This window comes from Labeo rohita, chromosome 2 (genome assembly GCF_022985175.1).
Source record: "Labeo rohita strain BAU-BD-2019 chromosome 2, IGBB_LRoh.1.0, whole genome shotgun sequence".
Lineage (NCBI taxonomy): Eukaryota > Metazoa > Chordata > Actinopteri > Cypriniformes > Cyprinidae > Labeo > Labeo rohita.
The window spans coordinates 1,684,511-1,711,065 of record NC_066870.1 but is presented as its reverse complement, the minus strand read 5'-3'; the positions used below and the strand labels follow the sequence as shown (position 1 = coordinate 1,711,065).

The 26,555-nt window shown below is 36.5% G+C and overlaps 2 protein-coding genes across 2 annotated transcripts; both read right to left on the bottom strand.

The window, feature by feature from the left end:
• Positions 1-1,153: 1,153 nt before the first annotated feature.
• irf4a (interferon regulatory factor 4a) lies at positions 1,154-13,404 on the bottom strand. The gene is made up of 9 exons (XM_051123212.1): positions 12,813-13,404; positions 12,242-12,441; positions 11,229-11,415; positions 9,902-9,993; positions 8,114-8,270; positions 6,662-6,763; positions 5,284-5,679; positions 2,561-2,673; positions 1,154-2,413 (listed from the first exon to the last, which is right to left on the bottom strand). The coding sequence occupies exons 2-9, from the start codon at positions 12,437-12,439 to the stop codon at positions 2,273-2,275; spliced, it is 1,386 nt and encodes a 461-aa protein (XP_050979169.1). The 5' UTR covers positions 12,440-12,441; positions 12,813-13,404; the 3' UTR covers positions 1,154-2,272.
• A 273-nt stretch (positions 13,405-13,677) lies between these two features.
• dusp22b (dual specificity phosphatase 22b) lies at positions 13,678-26,535 on the bottom strand. The gene is made up of 7 exons (XM_051123808.1): positions 26,367-26,535; positions 24,278-24,311; positions 24,105-24,187; positions 21,708-21,757; positions 15,892-15,966; positions 15,203-15,374; positions 13,678-14,048 (listed from the first exon to the last, which is right to left on the bottom strand). Exons 1-7 carry the CDS (start codon positions 26,385-26,387, stop codon positions 13,929-13,931), a joined length of 555 nt encoding a protein of 184 aa, XP_050979765.1. The 5' UTR covers positions 26,388-26,535; the 3' UTR covers positions 13,678-13,928.
• Between the last annotated feature and the right edge of the window lie 20 nt (positions 26,536-26,555).

The window sequence follows — 26,555 nt, the reverse complement described above, 5'->3', positions numbered from 1 at the left end:
CAACTCCGCAGTAGTGATGCGCCTGTGTGCATGTTTCATACGGACTACATAATCAGAGAATATTTGTTTTCTATTTGAATTGGTTCATTTAAAAGTCGACATTTCACTCTCTATAGGTATACTGTCATGTCTGTAAGACAAGTATACATAGAGTTTCGAAGTTTCGCACTCAAGTTTACAGAGACGGCAGAAAGCGTGTACTGTTTGCTTTCGTTATTTTACAAAAGCCAAAGTTTTGTTGTTATTCTAAGTGCACATAAATAAACGAAGAGTCTTTGTAGATTTGAAAGATGTATTATTATTTTTATCTGCATGAGCAAAAATGACGGAGTATTTTAAGAGCAAGTGACTGTACTGGTTCCTCCATCTGTCATGCAGTAAGCACACTACTATTCAGCTTCCACACTCCGCACAGCGCACATTTTTCTAGGTTAACGTGAGCGGCCATATAAAGTTGCTACTATGTACATTTTTCACATAGACCAGCCGTTAACAATCTGTCCGTCATGGATTGCATTGTTTCGCCACTTCCTGTGGATTTTTTTGGGGCTAATAAAATTTTGGTCAACCAAATCTCTTCGCGACGACTGACGGTTAGTTGACTATTGTTTAAGGGCAAACAAGTTGAAGATTAGCTGACAGGCTGTCGATTCATTAAATGATAGGATGTTTCCTCACAAAAGCTGTTTATTTAGCATAGTGAAACCTCTACTCCATTGACATCCATTAAAAAAATGACCTCTAGTTTTCTTGCCCTTCATACCACCAAAGTGGTAGTGTTAGCATTAGCCGTTATGCTTTTTTAGCTAAAGGTTGCAGGTTTGCCTTCCAGTGGCTTTGGTTTGAGCACCCTGATCTCAACAACACTGACTCAACCAATGGCGTGCGTGTGGGAGCGGGACCATCTTCTTGACTGGCCAATGGTAGTGGTTGGGAAACTGGTTTGAAAACAGTTATTTTGGCATTCACTTTGGTGCTACTGATGGAGCCAGAATGACTTGTTGGTTTAACCCAGTTAACTCAAGTTGATTTAGTCATATTCCTGAATTATTCCATTCAGATATTAAATGCATACAGTAAGTGAACTCAAAGATAAAAGTGCAAAGTTCTAAAAGCTGTGCAGAAGCAAACAATATACAGGACAAAACCAGGATAATACGAAAAATATCTTTATTGTTACTTTAAAAAATGTCCAGATTTGAAATAAAATAGACAAAACAACATAAACAGTTCTGAGACAGAGGGAAACAAGAAATTTGAAAAGATCTTTCTCTTCATGCCTCTTTCATTCACACATCTGAAGTCATCACAGTTTTGTGGGCTCTGGTGCGTTCCCATCAGCACGCAACACGTGAACACACACAAGTGCCACACACACACACACACACACACTTGCACAAAGAGGGGAAAAGCAGATTTTGTTATGATTACATTTGCAACTTAGAATTTAGATCTTTACTTGTAGGCAGATAACAATCATACACACACACACACACACACACTCAACCACAAACTGTTTCTTAGTATTTAGCATTATATAACTTCTTGTCAGATGTCATTCAGAGAAATAATTACTTTGATTACATTCAAGATATCTATACAGCTATACAGTACATTCGGCTGTACATATAGGAACCTACATGCACGCATTATAAATACTTACGTGGTGCCGAGTTAAAAACAATGAGAAAAATAGAGGATTGTGTTAGAAAAGCAAAGCAATACAGACCGGCAATAGAAAAACTATGCGACTAAACATCAACTTATACTTAATATCAAAAATATTTGACCTACTAACAAAAAATTACTATATTTTATCAGAAAAATAGTTCGATTGTAGTTTTATTTTTGGTTAGCTTCTTTCTGAAATGTTCATATGAAACATTTAGAAGTCCAAAAATCTGAGTCCACTTCTGCTTTCTGTTATTTGTCACTACAAAATGACTTTATCAGCACAGTTTGAGTGAAATGAACTTCATTAGACAATGTTTTTATCATGTGGTTTGACTTTTGAACTTAATGAGACATGATTTACCTGAAACTTTGAACAATTTCATACAAAATGACCACATCCAATACTGTGTGGTGTCCGAGAGCTGGATTTTCATGTTTGTAGCTTTCGGGATGTGAAAGTGGGCACTTGGTTGGGAAATCACAATGCGATTTCAAGTCTTCATTATGTCAATTATCCTCCATTTGCTTTCATTAGTCTCCTCTGTCTGTGTGAGCACCTGGGCTTTGGAGCATCTCAGCTGGTTTCACAGGAAGGCTGTTACTCCTGCAAGTGCTGGATGCTTCTCTGATACTCTTCTACAGGTAAAGCACCTTGACTCTGGAGCTCGTATCCGCGCAAGTAGTGACCGTTGGTCTGGCCCGCAAAATACAGGAGCTGCCGGGCAAACATGGGCTCCACCTGCGAAACCAGACAAACGTGATGAGACGCTATCGTTAAACTTTTACTTACTAAAATTTTAGTAGTGGATTATTGCATTTACTGAATTCATGCTAGTACTTTAAATGTTACATTCCATGAAATCAACTGCGAAGAGGCTGAATTTACCTGAGCTGTGATCATTTTGCTCTGCCGTTGAGGGTCTGGAAATTCATCTCCGAAACACAGCACCACCTGAGAGCGCGGCATGGGACGGCCGTGGTGAATGAAGCCCTGCAATTCTACAGTGAGAAAAACAACACATGATAATTAACAATAAATAATAAAACTGCATTTCAAAAATGTTCACCCTAAATCCAATTATCAAATTTATTTCTTATTTTTTTCTCATTTTGCATCACTGACACGTTTTCAAATAAGACAAAACCAGTCATAAGTAGGACTAGTATATTTGTAGCAATAGCCTAAAAACACACAAAGATATCGATTTTTCTTTCTTTCTTTCTTTTTTTTTTTTAAATCATGTTCCATGAAGATATTTTGTCAGTTTCCCACCGTAAATATATCAAAACTTTTTTTATTAGTAATATGCATTGCTAAGATCTTAATTTGGACAACTTTAAAGGTGATTTTCTCAATATTTTGATTTTTTTGCACCTGCAGATTCCAGATTTTGAAATAGTTGTATCTCAACCAAATATTGTCCTATCCTAACAAACATCATTTCCATACGTCAATTTATTCAGCTTTCAGATGATGTATAAATCTGAATTTCAAAAAAATTGACCCTTATGACTGGTTTTATGGTCCAGGGTCACGAATAAGACTTTTTCTGCCAACATTTTAATGCACATTCTTACTTTTTGTAATCTTTTATCAATAGATCTCAATATATTTTTGCTATGATAGTAAGTCTTTGTATTTAGTATAAATTCAGCATGAATAAAATCAAGTACACCTATAACAATCAAGATTTTGCATTAAATGTAATGCATTTAAATAATTTAATCTAAATAATACATCATAACTGTGCGACTGCATCTGTGTTTGATGTGATTTTGATACTAGTACTGGCAGATTTTAACGTGATGAATAACTGGTACAAAAGTGTTTCAAACTGCTGATGGGTTTTAATGTCAATGCCTATTCTTTACGGTCATGACTGTTCCCATCAAAGACAAAAAAAACTCCTGATGAGCAATAGTGTGAACACAAGACCCCTCATAGACTAGCAGAGAGCTGAAATGCAAATGAACTTTAGCAGGTGCAGACGTACAGGGTCTGCGTTCATGTGTGCGATCTGATGCTAAGGAGCTCAATGGAAAATCCCACAGTGTCTAACACAAGTGAACCATGTGACATTAGAGACAGAGCCAGTCATGACTTGTGGCGAACCACACACATCTTAATGAACATGCTTTCATGTGCTCACAGGTTAAATGACAGGCCTTTCCCTGATTCAACAAAAGACCAAACACCTCTCTAGTGGATCTACAGGTAAACAAACTGCTCTGAAGGTGAGCCATGATAGATTATCAAGTGAATCAAATCAAAGAGAGCGTGCAACATTCATACAATAGTTCCTGATGAAACGGCTGCATTAAACTGATTGTGATAAGAATAATTTTAGGAACAATTTACATAGATAAATCATGTGGTTCATGCATGAATCCCAATGGTTTTATGAAGGATTTACACTCAAATTCATTTTATAAATGAGTCTTGACATATGGAAGCATCTTAAAACTATCACACAAGGTTAATTTAAAAAAATAATATATAGCCAGAATATATTTCAAATATATGCTAAATGTATGTGAAATATTTTTGAAATTGAAAATATATTTATTTTTAACCTTATATATTTATATATATTTAAAAATTTCGCGGGCAAGGAAATCTTAAAATAATCTACGTTTAGATTAAATGCAAATGAGGATGTAACAGATTTATAATCAATTAATTATGTTTGAGTGTTTTTTCCTTGCTGAATTTTTTTTCATATATTAATGTACTTTCTTGGATTAAAATATATGAAGGGGAAATATTTTTTTAAATGCTTAAAAATATACTTATATTTTTTAAATATATTTTCAAAAATATATTGGTAGAAAATATATTTACATAAATATATTCAGAAACACATTTCAGGAAATATTTTTTAGGCCATTTTTGTATATTCTGAAAAAAGAAAAATCTAAAAGTATATTATTTGCTGTATGGGAACAGCCCATGATTCTCTTCAAAAGATCTAATTAAGATGCCTCTTAACTGAAGGGACTTTAATCACATTGGTCTTCAATCCAGTGTTGGGAAAAGTTACTTTCAAAAGTAATGCATTACATAATTGTTACTTTTTTTATGGAAAGTGATCCATCACGTTACTTTTCAAATCTGGGCTTACTTGTTTGTTTTTAATATGAAAAGTTCTATATTTGGTAAATGTAAAAGCCCTTTCACACCAAAAAGTGAAATGAATAAGCCTCAGGCTTAAAAGTAAATTCATGTCTGAATGATTGAATGATTGATTGAATTTGATTATCGAAGCTCAGCAGCAAATACACTGGTTAATAAAATGGGATTAAATACATAAAGAATATTTGTGTTATTTAACATTTAATTCTTGCAGGTTTGCGTCAGATTCTGAGTTGCATTTCACTGTTCTTTATTCATTTTGAGGAATACCGAATGGCATTACTTAGTTGAAAAAGTAGCTCTTCTTGCAAATTAAAAAAGTAATCCGTTACTTTACTAGTTACTTGGAAAAGGTAATCTGATTACATAACTACATAACCCCAACCCTGCTTCAATCTACACAAAGAGCTTCAAAATACACCACAAATGAATTCAAAATGCACTTTCTAGTCACTAGTTGCAGTGAAATCTCTAACCTGAGAGGAACTGCTGCGTGTCCATCAGCTTGCAGGTCTGCTCTTTCTCCAGCTTGTTGGGTTTGTCTGCGTACTGCGCCAGCGGACCTTCCCAGTACACCCTCCCCTGGCACAGGCGCTTGGCGTACAGGCCGTCCGGCGCCAGCCACAGCAGGACGCCGCGTTCCAGGATGTTGGGCAGCTTCTCGGCCCCGCGGCGCTGGGACTGAGGGTACGGGAAGGGAAAGAGCACGGGCTCGGCCCCGCCGTACAGCCGCTCCTCCGGGCACGGAGATGAAGGGGACGAAGGGGATCCTGGAGACGGAGAGGAGGAGATTCGACAGCCTTCAGGACTGCTGGTGGTCACTTCCTTCACGAGCGAGTCGCGATAGTACAGGGAGACGTGCAGGCGACAGTCTGTGGATGAAAGAACATAAACACTGAATTTTAGAATAGAGTTTTTACTCTTTTTTTTTTTTAAAGCAGAACCTGATGACACTGTATCAGGGTGTTTTAGGTGGTTTCTAGGTGGTTTCAATAGCAGTGTTAGGTATTTTACTCTAAAAAATGTATTAATTACTACTCTAAAAGTGTAGTAAGATTACTGTACTGATTACTCTCTCTAAAGAAAAGTACTGGATTACCTAATGGATTACTTTCTAAATCCCATGCCAGTTGAACAATACATGGTGAGACATTAAACTGCTCTTACAATAAATAACTGCATAAATTACTGTTGAACTGACCAAAGGATTTAAAGAGAAATTGTTACATTGAAACCATACACTTATTAATTTAACGTTAGGTGTCAAATTTAGATGTTAAATCCACTTTTTCATATAGAATTATTTTATAGTCTGTAGAGTATTTCATGTAATTACACTAGAAGTAACTAATTAAGCTATAGAAAAATCAAGAGTAATCCCTTACTTTACTACTTCAGGGAAAAGTAATTAATTATTTACTAATGCATTACACATAAAACGGCTCAATAGCAGAGCATCCATCCAACACAGACCTCGGAAATCTGCTTTTTTTATCATCCAAATTGCATGCAGATTCTGTTTATAGCGACAGTCTGGGTTATTATAGTTAACTAAAACCATTACAAGCTTTTTTGTTACTTGAAATAAAATAAACAAACTGAAAAAACTGTTATTTTATCTCAATCTAACTGTCAAGGCAACATTTCTCATTTAATTTAGTTTAACTTAATGTAATAAGTAAAACGGAAAAAAAAAAGCTGAACTAAACAGACTAATTTAAAAAAAGAAAAGTACAAACTAAAATGAAAATAAAAATGGCAAATCAAAAAAAAAAAATATTAATACAAATTATAGTAGCACCTCAGTGATTCGAAAATAACACTGGCAGTCGTGTGTGAGTTGTGTTCGTTTACCTGAAATGGCCATGGCTTCAGCGGATCTCATACTGGGGTCCATTGCCACAGGATGGGTTTCTGTAGGCGAATATGTGTAGAAGGAGCCAGATATCTGGTACCCTGGAAAGTGTACATGCATTAAAATGGATTATTTTACACTTGCTGACACTTTTTTTCTAAAGTACAATCAAAATGAATAATACATTGTGACAAAGGTGCCAATCAAGAAAAATAATAGGACTGGCTTTCCACTTCTATCACTGTCAGAATCAAGACCAGACCCAGACCACAACCGGACCTGCTAAAACCAGACCGCTTCAGGTCTAAATCCAGACCAGTTTTTAACCCAGAAGCTCAGACGAAGACTCGCCAGTCCAAGAACAAGGCTTTCCTTGCCATTTTTTGGCGCTTATGTAGACCTTCAGCAGCAAAACCAAAGTCTAACTTACTGTAATATTGATTTAGATTTTGAATTGATTAATTTAGCACAATTAGCCTTAAAATACACAATGAGCCAGACCCAGATCTGCACAAAGACTATCTTTTAAGGGCCTACTGCTTGCGTCAACTTCGGTTTGTCTAAAGACCAAGAACCCGAGACTCCAATGAATTTAAGTTTCACTATTTCACAAAGACCTCTAAACAATAAATGACCATTTATATTTCACTTCTATTTAGCAAAAGCTAATAAAGGGACTAAATATCAGCAAAACAAAATTTGGTCTGTGACACAAACTCATTGGTGCACCTCAAGTTCGCCGGTTTACAGAGTGAGAAGTGCCAATAATAAACAAGCATCAATACAGGCTGTATCATAAATTCAGGATTTCCTCTTTCTGTTTAAAGTCGGCTAATGTTGCTTGCCTTTGATAAACGCTCTTCTCAATCATTACAGGAACAAGTGAGAGCATCTAGCACCAAGAATAGCTCCAGCCTCTTTGAAATTAGCACGCTAAATATGCTACACAACGTTTAAATATGACGTGTAATCGATTTGGGTTACTTCAGATCAATGTTGGCCATAAAGCCTTACAAGTAATGTGAGTTACGTAATCAGATTACTTTTTTGAGTAACACATTACTTTCAAATTTAAGTTAAAAGATACTTTGTTTTTCCATTTATTGACTGACGGCTCTCCTCTCTCTCAGCCTGAGGCTTAATTAAGTTCACTTTTGGTATGAAAGGGCCTTTGCAGTTGTCAAAAATATAGCTTTTGGGTTTTTATTTTTTATCATACAAATAAGCAAGCCCAGCCCAGTTGACAAAATGTAACACAAAAGTAACATAACGCATTACTTTCCATAAAAAGTAACACAGTTAGTTACTTTTTTATGGAGTGAGACAATATTGTAATGCATTACTTTTAAATAGTAAAGTAACTTTCTTTCCGCAGTTGTTTGCTAAATGTGGGGAAATAACATTCATTTAATTATTCATTATTCATTATTCGAGAAGCTTGAAGTAGGTACCGTTGTCACAGGCCGATGGGTGCCAGGATAAGGAGCGCGTCGGTGGATACGGACACTGGCCGTACGGTAACTCCGCGTGAGGAGCCTGAGGATGAGGCTGGTCGCCGCTGTATTCCCTCCAATCACGTCTCTCCTGGGGCAGCATGTATCCCGACATCTGCAGACAGACAGCGGAGAGTTTCTGAGACTGAACGTGATCACCTGACCTTCCAGAGAAGAAGAACAGCACTGCTGCCCACCACCGTGGGATGCCAGTACACTGAAGCGCCCATAAGACTTCTTAAGTAGCTAACCAACAGGGTTCACTTGGTTAACCAGCTTAACCAGCTGTTTAATATGACTGTGCTGGTTTACCAGCTAGACCAGCTATAACCAGACTGAACCAGCTGATCTTTTCAGCAGGGTTGATTGGGAACTTTTAGTGAAGTTAACTAAAACTAGAACTACAATTACATTTAACTTGATGCACTTAAAGGAGTAGCTCACTTCCAGAACAAAAATTTACAGATAATGTACTCAACCCCTTGTCATCCAACATGTTCATGTCTTTCTTTCTTCAGTCGTAAAGAAATTATGTTTTTTGAGGAAACCTTTTCAGGATTTCTCTCCATATAGTGGACTCTATGGTGCCCCCGAGTTTGGACCAAAATGTAGTTTAAATGCAGCTTCAAAGAGCTCTAAAAGATCCCAGCAGAGGAAGAAGGGTCTTATCTAGCAAAACGATCTGCTATTTCCTAAAAAAAATTACAATTTATATACTTTTTAACCTCAAATGCTCACCTTGTCTAGCTCTGCGTGTATTTCGGTTAATGACAGTTAGCGTATGTTGAAAAACTCCCATCTCATTTTCTTCTCCAACTCCAACAAAAATCGCATCTGCATCACTGTTTTACCTTTTTTGGTAAAGTGCATTTGACCTTCTTTGCATGTTCACTTTGTAAACACTGGGTTGGTCCTTCTGCAGCGATGTAGGACGATTTTGAAGTTGGAGGAGAAAACGAGAAGGGAGTTTTTCGACATACCCTAACTGTCATGAACCGGAATACACAGTTCACACAGAGCTAAAGACGAGAATTTGAGGTAAAAAGTATACAGACTGTCAATTTTTTAGAGATAAGACCCTTCTTCCTCTGCTGGGATCGTTCAGAGCCCTTAGAAGCCACATTTAAACTACATTTTGAAAGTTCAAACTCGGGGGCACCATAGAAAGACATGAACATCCTGGATGACAAGGTGGTGGGTACATTATCTGTAAATTTTAGCTCAGGAAGTGAACTTCACCTTTAAACAACAGAAAACAGAAAATATAAAAACAAAAATAATCACAAATAATAAAAAACTAATTGTAGTTTTATATATATATATATGTGTGTGTGTGTAGGTGATGCACTAAATATATAATTTGCTTAATCTGACGTACTAAAATAAAATAATTAAAAACAGAAAAATAGAAAAAAGAATAAAATCCATATTGGCATATATTAAAATATCTATAAAAATCACAACAAAAAAACTCACAAAAATATTACAAAAACCTCATCCAAAATAACAATGAACACAAAAAACTTAAAAAAACTTAAAAAAAAAAAAAAAAAAACTATAAAAGTACCTTGATACTACAGTAACACTGTTTCACATTGAAAGCATCTACTAGGAACAAGCAGTAAATGTAAATGTACTAGATATAGATGCAATGATAATTGAACACTGAATACAAAGAAAAACTATTCACATAAGACGTTTTCATATGGAAATTTATATATATACTGTGAAGGTAACACGTCTCACCTGAGGCTGTAGAGGAGGATATGGAGAATGCATTGGATAACTAATAGCAGTTACGTGTGCCGTGCTTTCATCCATACTGCTGGACTTAGAGCCTAAAACACAAAAATACGTATATATTCATATCATTAATATACATATATAGCTGCACAAGAAAATGTATCAATATCTGGCTACAAAACATAAAAAAAGACAATTTAGCTAGTGGTAGCTATTGCCATTAACCGATAATTGTATTTAAAGTTTCTAACTTTTCTCTTGGTTTGCTTTGAAAGCGAGAACAAATTTAGAAAAGCTGCTAAAGCGCAAATCTGATTTAATGGGATAACGTAACTATTCTAAGAGTTAGCTATTTCATATGAATTTATACTATTTGATTTGAATGGAAACGTAAAATAGTTACGAACTGCCACGCGAGTGCGTTAAAAGAGCCGGTGACTTTATTTCTTTAAAAGAAGCTGAGGTTGGACATATCGAACGGTTTGTCACTTTCTGTAAATAGCATTTAAAATAGTTACGTTAGCTACCTGCTATGCTATCAGAGGCAGGCGGGAGGGACGTTCTCATTCTTAAGAGCATGTAGTTTGGTCAAAATCAGTCCAAGGTGAGCAATCCAAATATTTTGTCCATTTTCTGTACATTTTAAATTATGCATCCACTTTACCCTCAAAACTAAAAGACACCGTCTATTAAAATGCACTCATTTGTTCACTTACAGCTCAAATCTTGCTTCCACTTCGCAGGTGGTTCACAAGCACTAAGAATAGCAACTATATTAAGGTGTGAAACTACTATTTATGTCACTTTTTTATGAAATGACTGAAATTCTGCACTCTTGAGCGCTTCAGGGTGAAACCAGAGGTCTTTACGGCCTTGGCCCAGCATCTCAAAGCACAAGCTCATATTATGCAAGGTCTGATGGGTGATTTGTGTCGCTTTAGTGCTGTGCACTTGGTAACCGAAGCTCTCTATAAAAAGCTTGAGGGATTTTAGCACATGCAGTGGCTTCCTCTTAGCTTCCTGCTACACATACGGAGGGCAAGTAGCAATATTTAAAGTGAATGCATAGCATGCCTCCAGCTTTGTGTATCACATTAGCTGTGCTCACAACTCTTTTGTGAGCTTACTTTTCAGTAAGAGCTGGAAAGATGCAATGCATCAAACCTAGAGCAAAAAGTGCACCCTTTAAAGGCGTGACTTCCTACTAAATGTATATTTGTGGATTAGAAGGCAACCAATGCACAGCTTCAACAGATCTTCTGTTGATGCATGATGTAATATACTTAAATGCATTTCAGTCATTGCTGTGTTATCCAAAAACGGAAGTTACCTCTCTTCGCCCCTTCTGGTATTATCCTGTAGACCTTGTAAGGATCTGAAATGTCCAGCTGGCTTCTCTCCACCAGTTCATCAAAGTCATTGCTTTTGTTCAGGGCACAGCGGAGCCTCGTCTTCCACGTTGGAGGGTCTGGTTTGTCCAAGCCTTCTCTGTACTTGCCTTTGAAAAGGGCCCAAGCCTACACGCCACAACACCGACATGAAGATTAGAAGAGAAGAAGAGGAAGAGAGGAAGCAGAAGAAAATGGCCATGAAGAACTACCAGCAGGTAGGAACTGAGAATATAGGGATACACTAATGAATAAAGCCAGAAAGGATGGTCATTATGACTCTTATCAGTAATGATGATCATTGTTAATAAGTATGTTATTAGGCAATTAAAAAGACTGTACACTTGTATCTGATTGACTGAACAGACATTGCTTTTGTTTCTACAACATCAGAATGTCAGTCCATTAACTAATGCATTTTCTCTGATAGGAAATTATTCCTAATCATTTATAATAAAAGTGCCTTAATGTATTTCAAATAACAATAATAATTTGCCACAAAACCTATTTGGACACTTCAGCCACTTAGAGGTGCTTGAATGTCATCGCATCAGATAACAAAATATCAAACCACGTGGCTGTAAACAAGTTTTTCTCGGAACAAACCTCGCTTTTCTTTACAATATTTGCTTGTGAATTAACTGGTATTTTGGTGACTTGGACGAAGTCAAATTCACACAGGTGTCCAACAGAGGAACCACGAGTGTGGTCCTATACAACAACTATTGCATTATACCACTTCTGTCTTCATTTTTTGAACACTAGATCTATTGTTTGATCACTTTCGTCAAACGTCTAGCTTTAAAAGCGTGCTGTGTTTATTTAAGTAAACGACACTTGGTTTGACAACACGACTCTTTTAAGAGTCCTAGTGCTTTCTGGGGCCACACTACAGGGCTGAAGACATTTCATCATTGAAAAGAGTCATCAGAGGTCCACCTCATCCTCAATTCACCTTGAAGAGCGCCGCGTCCTCGTCGCGGTTGTAGTCCTGCTTCCCCGCGTGTTTCCAGGGAATCCTGAAAATGGTTTTCTCGTCATTTTCCCAAACCAAGCCGGGATACTCCCCGCTGTCAATCTGATCGATGAGCCACTGTCTAAGTTTGCCATTCCCACAACTGACTGACATGTTGCTGTCCCCATCTAAGTTCATGTCTGTGATGGAAGGAGGCATGCGAGAGCAGGTGCACATGCAGTGAGCAGAAGAGCGATTCGGATGAGTTCATGCATGCATATTCCGTAATAATACACACAATTATAACGTCTACTGCAGGTGCTCTTAAACGACAGAAAATGTTGCATGCAAAGAACAATGAAAAGCATGCGTTCAAACAAATCAAAAAGCTACCTAAATGTAGTTCAACAGCCACATTTTTAAAAAGCATTAAGCATTCATCACTTAGGCAGCATGCTTATAATTAGTTAATAAGTTTATTTTCTCTAACAGTCTGTTTAAATCCAGTCAAGCTCAGCTCAGTTCTTATTTGATGCTGATTGCCACACAGATCAAAGCTGTGAAGTCTTACCTTTGTGAATGCAGACAGCTTGACTTCGCTTTCAAAGCAGACACTTCTCAAGTCATGTCAGAGGAAGGTGTTTCTATTCTTAAATAATGTAAAGCGCGTTAGGTGGAGAGATGGGTGGAGCGTTACGTGGAAGCGTCTTTCTCCAGCACCATTAAGAGCTGAACACTTCAGAGAAACGCGACAGAACCGCAAGAATAAACATCCAACATACGGGAAATCCCTCTGAGGCGCACATACACACACGATGGAACAAATATCTGTCGATAAAATATGCCAGAAAATCTCCCAGAGCTCGTCATCGCTGTTATCCTGGTGTTTGATGTTTGTTTATGTAGGTTTGCTTTGAGGAAATTCACGGCTGCCGATCACAGCAGTCACGGAACAACACGGGGTTTACAAACTTATACTGAGGCTGTGAGCGTCCGAAGAGGGGAATGTCAAATTAATTGTGTTATAATGGGGTTTGACATGTTACAGAGTCGTAAACTGCTCGGCGTCCGTTAAACCCCACAAAAATAACTTTGCCTTAATATGAAACTCATCAAGGGTTTGATAGCAAGTATCTTCAAATCTGTTACCAATCTCTTTCAAGTCCAAGTGTTGAATATGCTGTCCCCTGCTGTCCGACCGAGAAATAACAGTGAGATTACCATATTTTACCAGATTTTTAATCTAAACCAAACGTTTCTCTTCTGTATGTTAGTCTGGCATCAAAAGTTCATTGGCTCATCCTGCGAGCCTTAAAGGAATCATTCAGCCAAAAACACATTTGGGATTTAACCATCAGCTGGTTACCAAAATCCCTTCGACTGTTCATTTTTGAAGGAACCAACGCTTTAAGAAAAATAAAACAAAAAGTCAGAGACTAGTATAAATCAGTTTTTATAATACAGCTGTAAAGACCGAACAACAAAATGCAAATGTGCTTTTAACATGGCATCAGTAGTAAACATTAAAACCTTGAATATGTCTTATTTACAAAAAGTGTCCATAAGTTAATAAACAGTGCTGTGCCATAACACAAACAATCCCGTGTCGCATGATGACGTTTCTTATCCCAGATAACAGTCATCACGACACGAGTCTCTGAGGAATGGTTTGTCTGATGTATCAGTTTTACTCAAAGTCCTCGTTCTCCTGTGCCGAGACGCTGGGAATCTGTGCCAACAGGTTATGGACGTCCTCCTCATCATTAAAGGTGTTTTCCTTGTACTCCTCCTTCAGCCATTCTCTGAACTAAACATAAACGAACAATTATCATTTAGTGGGTGTTCACGCAGAATTCTGATTAATACATGTATTTATATTTAAAGAAACCATGGGGTCATGTGGATCATGCATTTATACAAACATATTAACTCTACAAAGCCTACTGTATCATATTTAGTACAAAAAGACCTCTAATTTATCAACATGATAACATTTTTTATCAAGTAAAAGCTAGTCTAATTCAGCTGGTGCTTCACATCACTTTTTGCTGCCAAATCTTGACAGACTTTTCTCAAGTAAACATCAGAACAACTGTAGTAATATTTGTAGATGAGCACATACTGGACTGAAGCAGCTTGGCTTTACTTGATTCTCTCCATGAATCATTTTTAGTCTCAAATCAGATCATCAGGATCTTTTGTTTCCACAAGCTTTACTTGCACTCTTTCTCAGCGGAGGAATGATGTTTCCAAGCCTTCGATACATCTCACATCTTTTCAGGAACGTTTAGTAGTTCATCACTCAATTATCATTGGATTGCATTGCTTTATATGTTTGGATCATTTCAGTCTCATCTTACTTAAGACATATTATTGACACTATAGAGTGACCACTGATATTTACATCATTTTATGTAAGTATCTGCTTTACCGTTATAAAGATCTCATTGATTTACATCACAAGCATCAGAATGTCATCAAATATCTGCACTAAATTCATATTTTGCTCAGTTTGAGTCTCTAAATAAAACTGATTCTCACTATATCAGAATACATGAACCATAAAAGTCTGATGGATCAGATATACTCAACAAAAAAAAAACATATGCAAACTTTAGGCTTAGACTAAGCCAGGATTAAAAGTAATTTTTATAAACATGCATTAGAAAAAACATTGCTGGTGTGCATTTTGAGACAAACAAGGGCACCAACATATTTCCAGATTAATCAGTGCAAGTTTCTTTCAGTTGAAACAGCTCAGATTACATTTTAGTCTGGGACTAGGCTTAAGTCCTGTCTGTGAAACCAGGGGTAGATTTTTAAAAAATATTTTGTCTAAAGTTATAATAAACCGTTACATTTTACATCATCAGGTGTTACAGGGTTAATCACTGACATAACAGGTCAGGTTTGTGAAGATACTGACACAAAATTTCTAGTCATAAAGCGTGGAGAAATCACCTGCTGTAGATGGTTGGTCTCAAACTCCTGCAGCTGATTCTGGAAGCCCATGTTGGGTGAAGCACAAGGTCTCGCCACCTTCACCGCAGCCAGAGCCTCCCGCCATCCCAGAGTCGTGACGGTCATGACGTACGCCACCACCAGGGTCACGCTACGCGACACGCCGGCCAGACTGGACGACACGAGAGCAAAACATCACATTCAGCAGCTAATGTGCTTCTAAGATAACAGGTCGGTTGCCTTTAGAATAATCACAGGCCAGTGACATTAGATGATTACTGGTGTTTGCTTATGATTGTTCATTCTGTAGGTTACAAGCTCCTCGCCATACACATTCAAGTTGAAATCACATTAGAAAGCTGATAATTCGGAGAAATACTACACACGTCATTATATTTTTGAGAATAAAAGGCTCTGGCCGCAGCGGTGTTATAGTCTCACATCAAACAGAGGCTTGTGTTTACTGTTGTTTTGGGAAGTTCAAAAATAGCCCACCCCCCCCTTGACACCTAGTTATCAGCTGTTCACATAGTCACACAGGGCTCGATTAGGGCTGGTATCTGGGTTGAGTGCACATTTTGCTTCCTCTTAAGGTAGAATCTTGGTGCATGCAATCATATGCATACCTAACACCGGTTCATTTACAGTGTAGATTCAATAGCTGGAGGACAAACGAACCCCTCACTTACCAGTGAACCAGACAGCCCTCGCCTTTCAGTCGGGAGTCGTGCATGAACTTAATACTCTGCTTAAAATGCTGAATTCTGTGGAGGGAAAAGAGATTGTCAACCTCACGTAGGTCTATAGAGAGAATCAATATGAAGGATGAAGAAAGGAAACCAAATTCTATCAGTGTGGCATATTTCAATGCAATGATGAGGTTTACTGAATAGGTAAAGGGTGATACAGTAAATATAGAGTTAAACACAGTATTTGGACACTAAAGACGCGTTCATGTTCGAATTCTGGGTGTGATTATTATGCTACGGATCAAGCTGAACCTAAGAGGATTCAATACAATTCACTAATAATCACAATAGGAAAACAAAACAAAACAAAACAAAAAAATCAGGTATAAAGAGTAAGCTCTTCTGTCACATTACAACAAAAACAAACATGAGAACATATGTGACCCTGGACCACAAAACCAGTCTTAGGTCGCTGGGGTTTATTTGTAGCAATAGCCAAAAATACATTGTATGGGTCAAAATTATTGAATTTTCTTTTATGCCAAAAAACATTCGGAAGTTAAGTAAAGATCATGTTCCATGGAGATATTTAGTAAAATTCCTACTGTAAATATATCAAAATTTAATTTTTGATTAGTAATATGCATTGCTAAGAACTTCATTTAGAAACTTTAAAGGCGATTTTCTCAATATTTACATTTTTTTGCACCCTCAAATTCCATATATTCAAATAGTTGTATCTCAGCCAAATATTGTCCTATCCTAACAAACCATACATCAACTGAAAGCTTATTTATTCACAATATGAATTTCAATGAATGTCATCACATATGATAACTAAAACTGTATTTTAAGTACTTTTTGTTTTTCAACTTTAAACTTAAAAAAAAAAAAGGATTATAAAAAGTATTGTAACTTTTTTAATGTAACATTTCTATTTTTATTTTTTTATGTTGGTGTGCTCAAGCAGTTGAGCATGGTATGGTAACGCTAGTTTAGGGACTAATTCTCACTATTAACTAGTTGCTTATTAGCATGCATATTACTAGCATATTGCCAATTTATTAGTATTTATAAAGCACCTATTAATGTTGTATACTGCATGACCATACTTTAGATCCCTTAGTCCTTCCCATGCCTAAACCTAACAACTACCTTACTAACTATTCATAGGCATCAAATTAGTAATTTGAGGCATAGTTTTTAGCTAGTTAATAGTGAGGAATTGGTCCCCAAAATCAGTGTGACCAATGGCACTAGCAACGGCAAGATCATGTGTTTGATTCGCAGCAAATTACTATGCTTGAACTGATAAAAAAATTTACGCCTTCAACGCAGTGTACATTTCTTCACACTAAAGTGACTGCCAAATGCTAAATAGTTGAGAACCGAACATAAAATGTCAACTGCAGCTGTTCTTAACCATGAAATTGTGGGTCAAATTGACCACGAACATAATAACTGTAATAAACATTTTGCATGCACATACACACACCCCACAACACCTTAGAGTTACAAAACTCTGCAGGTTTGTTCATGACCCTAAAATAAAAAATAAATAAATTAAATTAAATTAAAAAACAACATCATATTTTTCTGACAACTCCATTTTGTGCAAGTGTTAATGTATAAATGTCTTGAGTTTGTTTTGATATTTTGTTATCTAAAGCATTGACATTCAGGCATTGAGTGTGGCTTAAAATATTGATCACTCAAAAGATATTTTCTAGAATGTTTTTGAACCATTTTTGTTTTATCTGAAAGTCATCTGGTTTCAAAACAATTTTCGCTGTATATAAAAAAAAACACCAACAACAATAAAACATCATGAATCATCAAAATATCTTCTTTCGTCTTCCACAAAAGAAAAAAAAAAAACATTGTGCAGGTTTGGAACAACATGAGGATTAAAAAAATGATGACAGAATATTTACTTTGGGTGAACTATCCTGTTAATCGTGCACAAAAAAAAAAAAAAACATTATGGGGCCACTCCTTCTGGATTCTCTAAAGGTCTTCATTCAGACGATGACCATATAATGACGCTGACAGTGCCGTTCCTCCAGCAGTGGGAAGGTCGTAACCGTAGCAGTAAACAGAGAATTACGAGACATCCTGTGTACATGATGTTTTCCAGATGCAGATTACTCAGAGCGGCCGGCTAGTCTACAAGACATAGCTTTTACAACTTCGGTATTTACTGCCTTCGTAGTTCCTGTCAAAACTTTATTTAGGCTCGATGCTGATACTCAAACGAGCGTGTACTGAAACGCTCAAAACATTTCAGTAAGCTGAAACGGTTTCAAACAGCATTAAAACACTGGCTTAAATATAAAACTGGCAATAAGTATTTCTATATTCTCATCTGCACACTACATATAATTATTAATAACAAGTAAGAGCCCCAAAAATAAAGTTAGGATGAAGTTTGATATACAAAAAAGTATATGATTACTACAGTACATACAAAAAAAAAAACGAGTTTCTATCATTTCAAGGTCTTTGAATGATCAATGATCAAAAGTTTCTGGACTGTATTGGTTTTATGATCTCGTTTTATGTATTAAAGACTAAATGAAATCTGTTCTTCATATGAAGTGATTGTGTCTCTTCAGAAGACTTTGATTAAGTTGCTCTATTCATATTGCTTTTACAAAGTATTTTTGTACTTTTCAAAACAAACATTTTGTTTTTACTTAGGTTTTGTCCTCCTATGGATCTTATGTTGGCAAGCTCAGTCATGTTTCCTAGCTTCTTGTGAAAATATTATTGAAACACTGCACCCTCATCTCCAAATTCTGTGTAACAGAACCAAGACCTTATCCAAGAACAAGGGGAACAGAAGGATTCGTTGATTAACAACACACAGGTACAATGATAGCCATAAGGGCTGATAAAGTCTGGTAAGTAATGCTATAAAACTATTTCCTTTAAATCATTGGGGCAGATTTTCTTTTGTATGTAGGGTACCAATCGTTTCAATTGATAGATTTGAACAATTATAAATTATATACCCAAACGAGTCCGACAAACAAGTTTGACTACACTCGCAAAGATATTTTAGAGCAAATAGAATCTAGAAAATCAATCCTTACAATAAAGGTTCTTCATTGGCATTGATGAAGAAACTTTAACATGCATGCGTAGGGCTGGGCGATACGGCAAAAAAAAAAAAAAAAAAAAAAAAAAATCTTTACTTAATTAATTAATTTAATTAATTTTTTTTTCAGAATCTTATACCGATTCTTGATTTTTAAAGATTTTTAACTAGTTAACTTGAAAATATAACTATAACATAATTCAAGTAACAAGTAATATTCAAGAGCACCACACATGAAGTTGTCAACATGATGTAAATGTTAAACAAATCACTTTGCAGAAAAGATGCATGAACTACAACTACATCTTGTACAAACTTGGATCGTACATATTATATGTTCAGAAATAATATTAGGAAAATGCTTTTTAAAAAAAGAAAAAAAAAAAAAAAATCAAGGTAATTCAACTTTAAAATAACTGAAGGTATAACACCAGTAGACTATTATTAACTATAAATGTTCTGTAAAAACAATGAACAGCAGCTTTCAGCCTGTCACAGTGATCCAAACATGAAATATCAGACATACAGTAGTAGTTCTTTACAGATTTTTTATTCAAGTTTGCTGCTTCTCCACTGTTTTTTCTCATGCATGAAACGGCATTATAAAAATGCGGTGCTCAAGTTAAAAGAAGTTTACTCCCATTTTCTTGCATGTTTTTTTTCTTGCGTTGCATCTTTTTTAAAGCAACAGCGCATTCTTCGTGAATGGCGCCTAGCGATACGTTTTTTTTTCTCTTTCCAGTTATCTTTGGCATATTGTAAAACTGTTCTAATGTTCGGTACTATTTCTATTCAAAACTGCAATTCTGTGATTTCTAAAAAATAAAATCGTGGCAAAGCATTAAATTCGATTGAATCGGAAATCGGAAAATCGCCCGGCCCTAATGCATGGAATCACAAAATATTCTTTATTGTGTTTAAAAGGTTCTTCAGATTATTAAAATGTTCTTCACAGGTCCATTTGGATCCAAAAACCCAAGGTCTGACCCAAGGCCAGAGCAGATTCGAGTCCAAAACGTCAACGAGTGCATCGGACATGGGTCAAGTTTGGAATTAGCAGTCTCGTGTCTCAAGTAATTTAAGATAAAAGTGCTTTCTCCAATAGACCCGGTAAGACCCGAATCCTTTTAAACCATCCCAGATGCGTACTTGAGCATTTGTTTAGGTCAAATTTTGAGAAATGCATGTCGAAAAGTAACAAACATTTGTAGATTTGCACGCAGAAATCCATCTTATAGATATGAGATCCATCAGGGAAAGCAACTTGCTTCATTACATTGCATGTTCATACAGGCTTTTTTCTTTTTCTTTTTTTTTTTTTGCCTGCAGAAGTCGGAACTGGTACTGGTACTGGTACTGGCGAATCAATGATTTGTTAGCCTACTGATTTAATTTTTATCACGCAGTCACATTTATTTTTCCAATTCACTGCTCACAACTGAAAGCCAAACTTAGAAACAACCTGTATCCATCATGCAGGTAATAATATAAACTAATAATAAGTAAATAAATGAAAGTAGTGGAGCAGCAGCCAAATCAGTCAATAGGATACCAGGAGTCTTCCTGACTGACCCTTGCCGCAGGCTGTGCACACGTCAGTGACGTTTAGATTGGGTCCGGTCGCATTCGAAAATAAATGTTGTCGAGTTTTTCTTTTAAGACATTATGCAAGAATGACTACAGATTTTAGGACCTGAGATGACCTCTACTTCAGACTAAGAAAAAAAAAACTTTTATGAACTGTTCCCCGAAAGGTTTTTTGAAGAACTCAGAACGATTCTTCTAAGGCATCGCAGTGAAAACCCCCTTTTGGAACCTGTATTTTTAAGAGAGCAGATTCACTGTAGGTATTTGTAGGACTTTCACATGCCTTAAAATAACAATTATAAAATCCCCTGATATTTACAGGTTTTCCATGACTGGGGAAAATGTGCACTACTTAATCACTGGCAATGTTGTGTTGACATCTTCACGCTAACGCCTATTAGATTAAGAATACATGCCTACATGCACAACTAAAGATGAAATAAAGCATTTTTGCCTTTCTGTTTGAATATTCTGCTTGCAAGAAAAAAAGGTTTCTAGATAGTGGCTGTCAAAGAAATCCAGAAATCTGACTGTGGTTTTTTTTTTTTTTTTTTAAGCATGAAGAAACAACAGCACCACGACAGGTACGGCCGTATTTCCTCCAGAACATCCATCCTTTTGACAGGACCAGGATGAGAAAGGGCTGGGCTGGTCCAGTTTGGTTAAAGAGGGTCAGTTTCACATTACGCATGGCCGGGTTTCGAAGTGCTCGTGAGGGTGACATGAGGACTGATGGTAAAGGGGGATAAAAATAAAGGCGTAGTGAGACCAAGGCATCACTGCAGAACCCAGCTCACGACTTCCTTCCTGCACCAAAGGGCCACAAGAGGAAGTGTGCGTACGTGCGGGTCTCGTGTGTGTGTGTGTGAGTGTGTGAACGCACACACGCTCAAGGGTGTAACTAGTTTGATATAGAACGAAAAATTAACATCAGAGAGTTTGTGTTAGTAAAGACTGGAGAAAAGACGAGAGAGAACAGCATGTGTGAATGCAGAACTTCTAAAGCGTTTGTTTCTGAGAAGCATTCGCATCTTCAGGTTGCTACAGTGACTCGCGCTGCCCACTGGCGGCCGAGAGAGATCGGTTAACTATTAGTGAACGAGCCCATCAGAAATGCATGCCTACTCACAGGTTTTGCGTGGGTGAATCTGCTGCTGGGATACAAAGATAAGTCATCTCCTTAAGAAACAGAGGAAAGACAGAGATGTGCTTTAATACGCCTTAAAATCACATGCTGAACAATGACAGAGCAAAAAGTTAGACACAGAGGCTAAACCTGTTGTTTCATGACATGTCAAGACCTCCTCATTGCATGTGCACACAATGTTTTATTTCTGCAGAGTGCTCATTATATAATAAACTCAAAACACAGCATGCACAAATGCAGCATATTTCATTGTTTTACTCTCATTCGTCTTCACAGATCTGCAAAGGGCACAATGCATTTAGCACAAACAGAAGTGCAGAAAGGCTCGTTTTCCTGTAAGAAAAGCCTTTTGCTGAGAATGTCTGCTTCAGGGTATCTGCAGAATTTCCTGAAGCAAACACAAGAGTTTTTAAGACGTGCACAAATGCAATGAATATTGCACGCCCATACAGAACAAAGCCACACAAAATAAATCATGCATCTTAGATTCTTCACTTAATTAAACTGACTGCAGCACATTCAACTGCAAAAATTCCAAAGAAATTGGTTTATGTATACATCAATACAATTAAATTAGAGGTTGGTCAATTTTTCTAGATTTTGCTGATTTAATAATAATGTATTTAAAGATGACTGTGCTGACTGTGATAAAATCTATATATTGCATGTTAATTCATGTTCTCAGTCTTTGCTTTCTGTTAACGATAATGTCCAAAAAAAAAGACTGCATGCATAATAAGGGACTTTTAATTCGAAACAATCCTGAAATACCACCAGGACTCTTATTTTGAAATGTCTGTGCTTTACCACTTCCAGCTGCTCATTCAAACAGATGAGAAAGGTAAAATATGCACACTTACAACCATCTATTATATATTAAAATTTAAACACCATAAAAAAAACACTGTCATAGTCTATATATTGACATAAAAGCATAACATTCTTTGATTGTGAACTGCTCTGAAACGGTAAGTTTTTAGAATGCAAAAAAATTATATGCTTTTAAAGTTAAATAATCACATTAGGCTGTAGTGAGGTCATCCAAATTTAAGACCTCTTAAAATGATAATTAAGACCTTTTCTGCTGCTGGATTCATCAACGTGGAACTGAATCCAAGCACCAAAGTTCAGTTATAAACTGCTTAAAGAGATTCACGGCATAGAAAGTGTTTGTGTGTCTGTCACTGTGTCGACAGTGTAACTTGCAAGTCTAAAAGACTCCTGATTCATAAACAATGGGTGAGTAGTTTACTTCATTATTTTATGATGCTTCATAAAAGCCTGCATTGCTGAAACCTTACAAGTTAGCATTTGCACTGTTATTTCTCAATATTAAAGGTCACTTTTTTCCAAAACTTTTCTCCTAACTGACTCAGCTTGGCACAGCATGAAATATTACACTGAAAATGCACTAAACTACCAAAACACTTCATACTGTCACAGATCAACTTATCTCAACTCACACATCTAACAAACACATAAAAAAAAAAAAAAAAATTGACCTACAGGCAGCATTACACAATGATTTCTTCTGTAAAGTGTCTCTACAAAACAAGACTGACACTTTCTACTGCCTATAATTCACAGCAGTATGTGTTACATAGTCCATGTTTACATTATAGAACAAAATGATCCTTAAGTTTCCCATTTTGCATAGATGGGAATGAAACTGAAAAACTAACACCTGTGTAGGTGTCCAGCTATGTCTGATTGTCTCAATAGCATTTCATTTGTTTAGATCTGGAATACATCTCATTATGGCTTTGCTGTAGAAATGTTGCAAATTTCTGCCTTTTATTCAGTTTTGTATTAGGTTCTGAACTTAAGTTTAACAGTTTTGAAAATAATGCATGTTGGCCTGTAGGTGCATTAAATTTTTTTGAAAATGATCCACAGTTTAGCCCACACTATGTGCTTTGAAAAAGTTACCTAAGTGTTGAGAAATTGGTCCTAGAGCCTGTATGAAATCTGTAATATGAAATCTGTAATATGGCAAAGAAACGACTGCATGTTACCTATACAGGGTAAGAACCACTCATGCATCACCAGACACCAGAACTCTTGGTTACTACATTGGTTATCATTGCAAAATTTACATTTCATAATAAACTCTGCACACAGCCATCACAAAGTTTCTATAGGGAAGGTCATCAGGAGATCTGTTCAAGTCATGCATGAACGTCGGACAGATCAGTCTAACACAAGCAGTGAAGCAGGTAATGAGGGGTGAGATCACATGTTATCAATTAGTATAACAAAGCCGAACCACTGAAAATGAAGTATGCTGAGGTCATGACATGACACTGTGATTATCATATGTGTGCATCAGTACAGAAAACCTCTCTATATTTTGAAGACATGAAATAAAGAGTCGAGTACCTGTAACATGGGCGCAGCGGTGTCATGGATGGAGAGGATGTGTGTGATGTTGTTTCTGGCTAATTGCTCCCTGTCTCTGGCATCTGTAAGAATAAAATGACACATTTATCATCTTTCATACCCATGCACTTTATTAAAATGGGGTTATCGATTCTAGCATTGTTCATTCTTACCTTTGAAATTACCCAAGTACAGGTCTGGCAGAACCTGGAACGGCCCAAGCAGGTTTGTTCAGTCACAACCAAACCAAAAGAACACCAAACTACATCTTAGAGCACTCAAACCGCTTTCCTAAAATTGACAACTGTTGTTGCAAACATCAGTTCAAGAATTATTTTACAGTATCTTCTGAATTTGCTGTAACACCATGTTTTTGTGAAGCTCTTAAACAAGTAAACAATATTTTTCCACATCAACACATTTTTTATTTTGGCAAGCTGTCAAATAAATCTTATAATTTAATATATTTAATTTCTTGGCCAAACTAGAGGTTTGATATTTTTGTATGTTACCTTTTCTACTTTTGAAAATCGCTTTCTAGCAGTGCTGGGTAGTAACCGATTACCTGTAATTTGGAATACGTTATCAGATTCCAAAAATTAACTACTCGTTATTAGAGTGCATTACATTTGTAATGCTTGAAATCAGATTACAGTTCTATTTGATAAATTACATGATTACATATAATTCACACAATGGCAGTAAATTCTTCATAATTTATGGATGCTTTTATTTTTTTAGTCTCCAAACCCCTTTGACATGCAATATTTACTTGAAGTATTTACTTGAAAGTTAATACTCCAATAATTTAACACACATTCGCATGTTGAATGTTGTTCTATTTTTAGTCTTTAAGTGTTTATATAATTAATTGTATTGTACATTTTTTATGATTCAATTAATTATTAGCTTTTTATCAAGTCAAACACCCACTGCAGTTTATACTTTAAGCCCAGTTTGGGAAAAAACAATGTAATGTAATGTTCAATGCATTTTATGATGTTTTTTATATTTTATATATAATATTTTTTTTCTTTTCTTTTCTTTTCTCTTTTGCTTTTTTTAATTATAAGTATGGCATGTTTGATAATAAGTTTAAAACAAGGTTAGGTAAAATGTAATCTAAAAGTAGTCAGAATTTCCTAAAACGAGTAACCTAGATTACATTACTAACTACAGTTTTCATAATGTAATCTGTAATCAGTAATGGACTACAATTTGTAAGTAATCTACTCAGCTCTGCTTTCTAGCAATCTGGTGATCCTGAAGACCATGATTAGCTGATTTGTTTATGTAATTACATCTTAACTCTTCAGGAATGAGCCCTGCCTTAGACAGTACAAATGTTTACATTAAATGTTTTTTTCTTCTGAAATCAGTGTTAAAATACAGCAAGTTCCCACTGTGACAATTTGACCTCATATAATTTGACAACATGCCTTACAACAGGTATTTTCACTTGTTAACAGTGTCTGTTCTCTCCTGATTCATATCAGATGACGTTTTCACTGGAGGAAGCATTATTATGGATTATGGACTCAACGGAAGCGAGGGTCTGAAGTTGAAAGCAGTGGTTTGGAGTTCAAAACTTCTTAATGATGGATTTGCTTCAGCTTTTGTTTTTTTGGAGTGGTGTGGATTACTTGTGGACTATTGTGATGTTTGGGCTTTGTGATGTTCTTATCAGCTGTTTGGGCTTTTATTCCGACGGCACCCATTTACTACAGAGGATCAATGGGTGTGCAAGTGATGGAATGACACATTTCTCGAAAACTGATTAAAAAAAAAAAAAAATTTTTTTTACATTGCTAAGGTGTTTTTATGTGAGCAATCATTAGCGTGTTGCTATGTGGTTGCTAGGTTGCTAGGGTATTGTTATGCACTTGCTAATGCTTTCTAGTAGTTAGCACGCTGCTATGTAGTTGCTAGGGGGCTTTATGTGGTTGTCAGCGCGTTGCTAAGGTGTTACTAGTGGTTCTTTAGATAAGTCTCGGGTCCTCCTTCACTGTAAAACCAGTGGGATGTTTTCAGCACTTTTATCGTAATCAAACAAAACACATGATTTGAGGAATCGGTTGAGAACAGGCGCTGACCGTTGCGCGCTTAAGTTTCGTTACTGTTTAAATCGATAACCCTTCCCTTAACCAGCGTCATGTTTGGTCTGCGTTTGATTCTCATCACATTTCCAACATCAAGATTACATTCCTACTCAAAGTTACAGACCTAAAGCAGAAGGAGAATAGGGAAGTCATGTCCATCTACCTTATTTATTCCGTTTCCCATGCCACAGTGTTTACACTGGCTAGTGTTTCAGGAGTCCGTTTGAAACGAGGCTTGTATCGACAGTTTTTAATCGCTATTCGCGCTCACATCGAACTATGTTGCAGTCCAGAGTCCACACGCTCGGATGAGTCGAGTTCCTTGACGAGCCTCTCTTAAAGGCGCAGTACA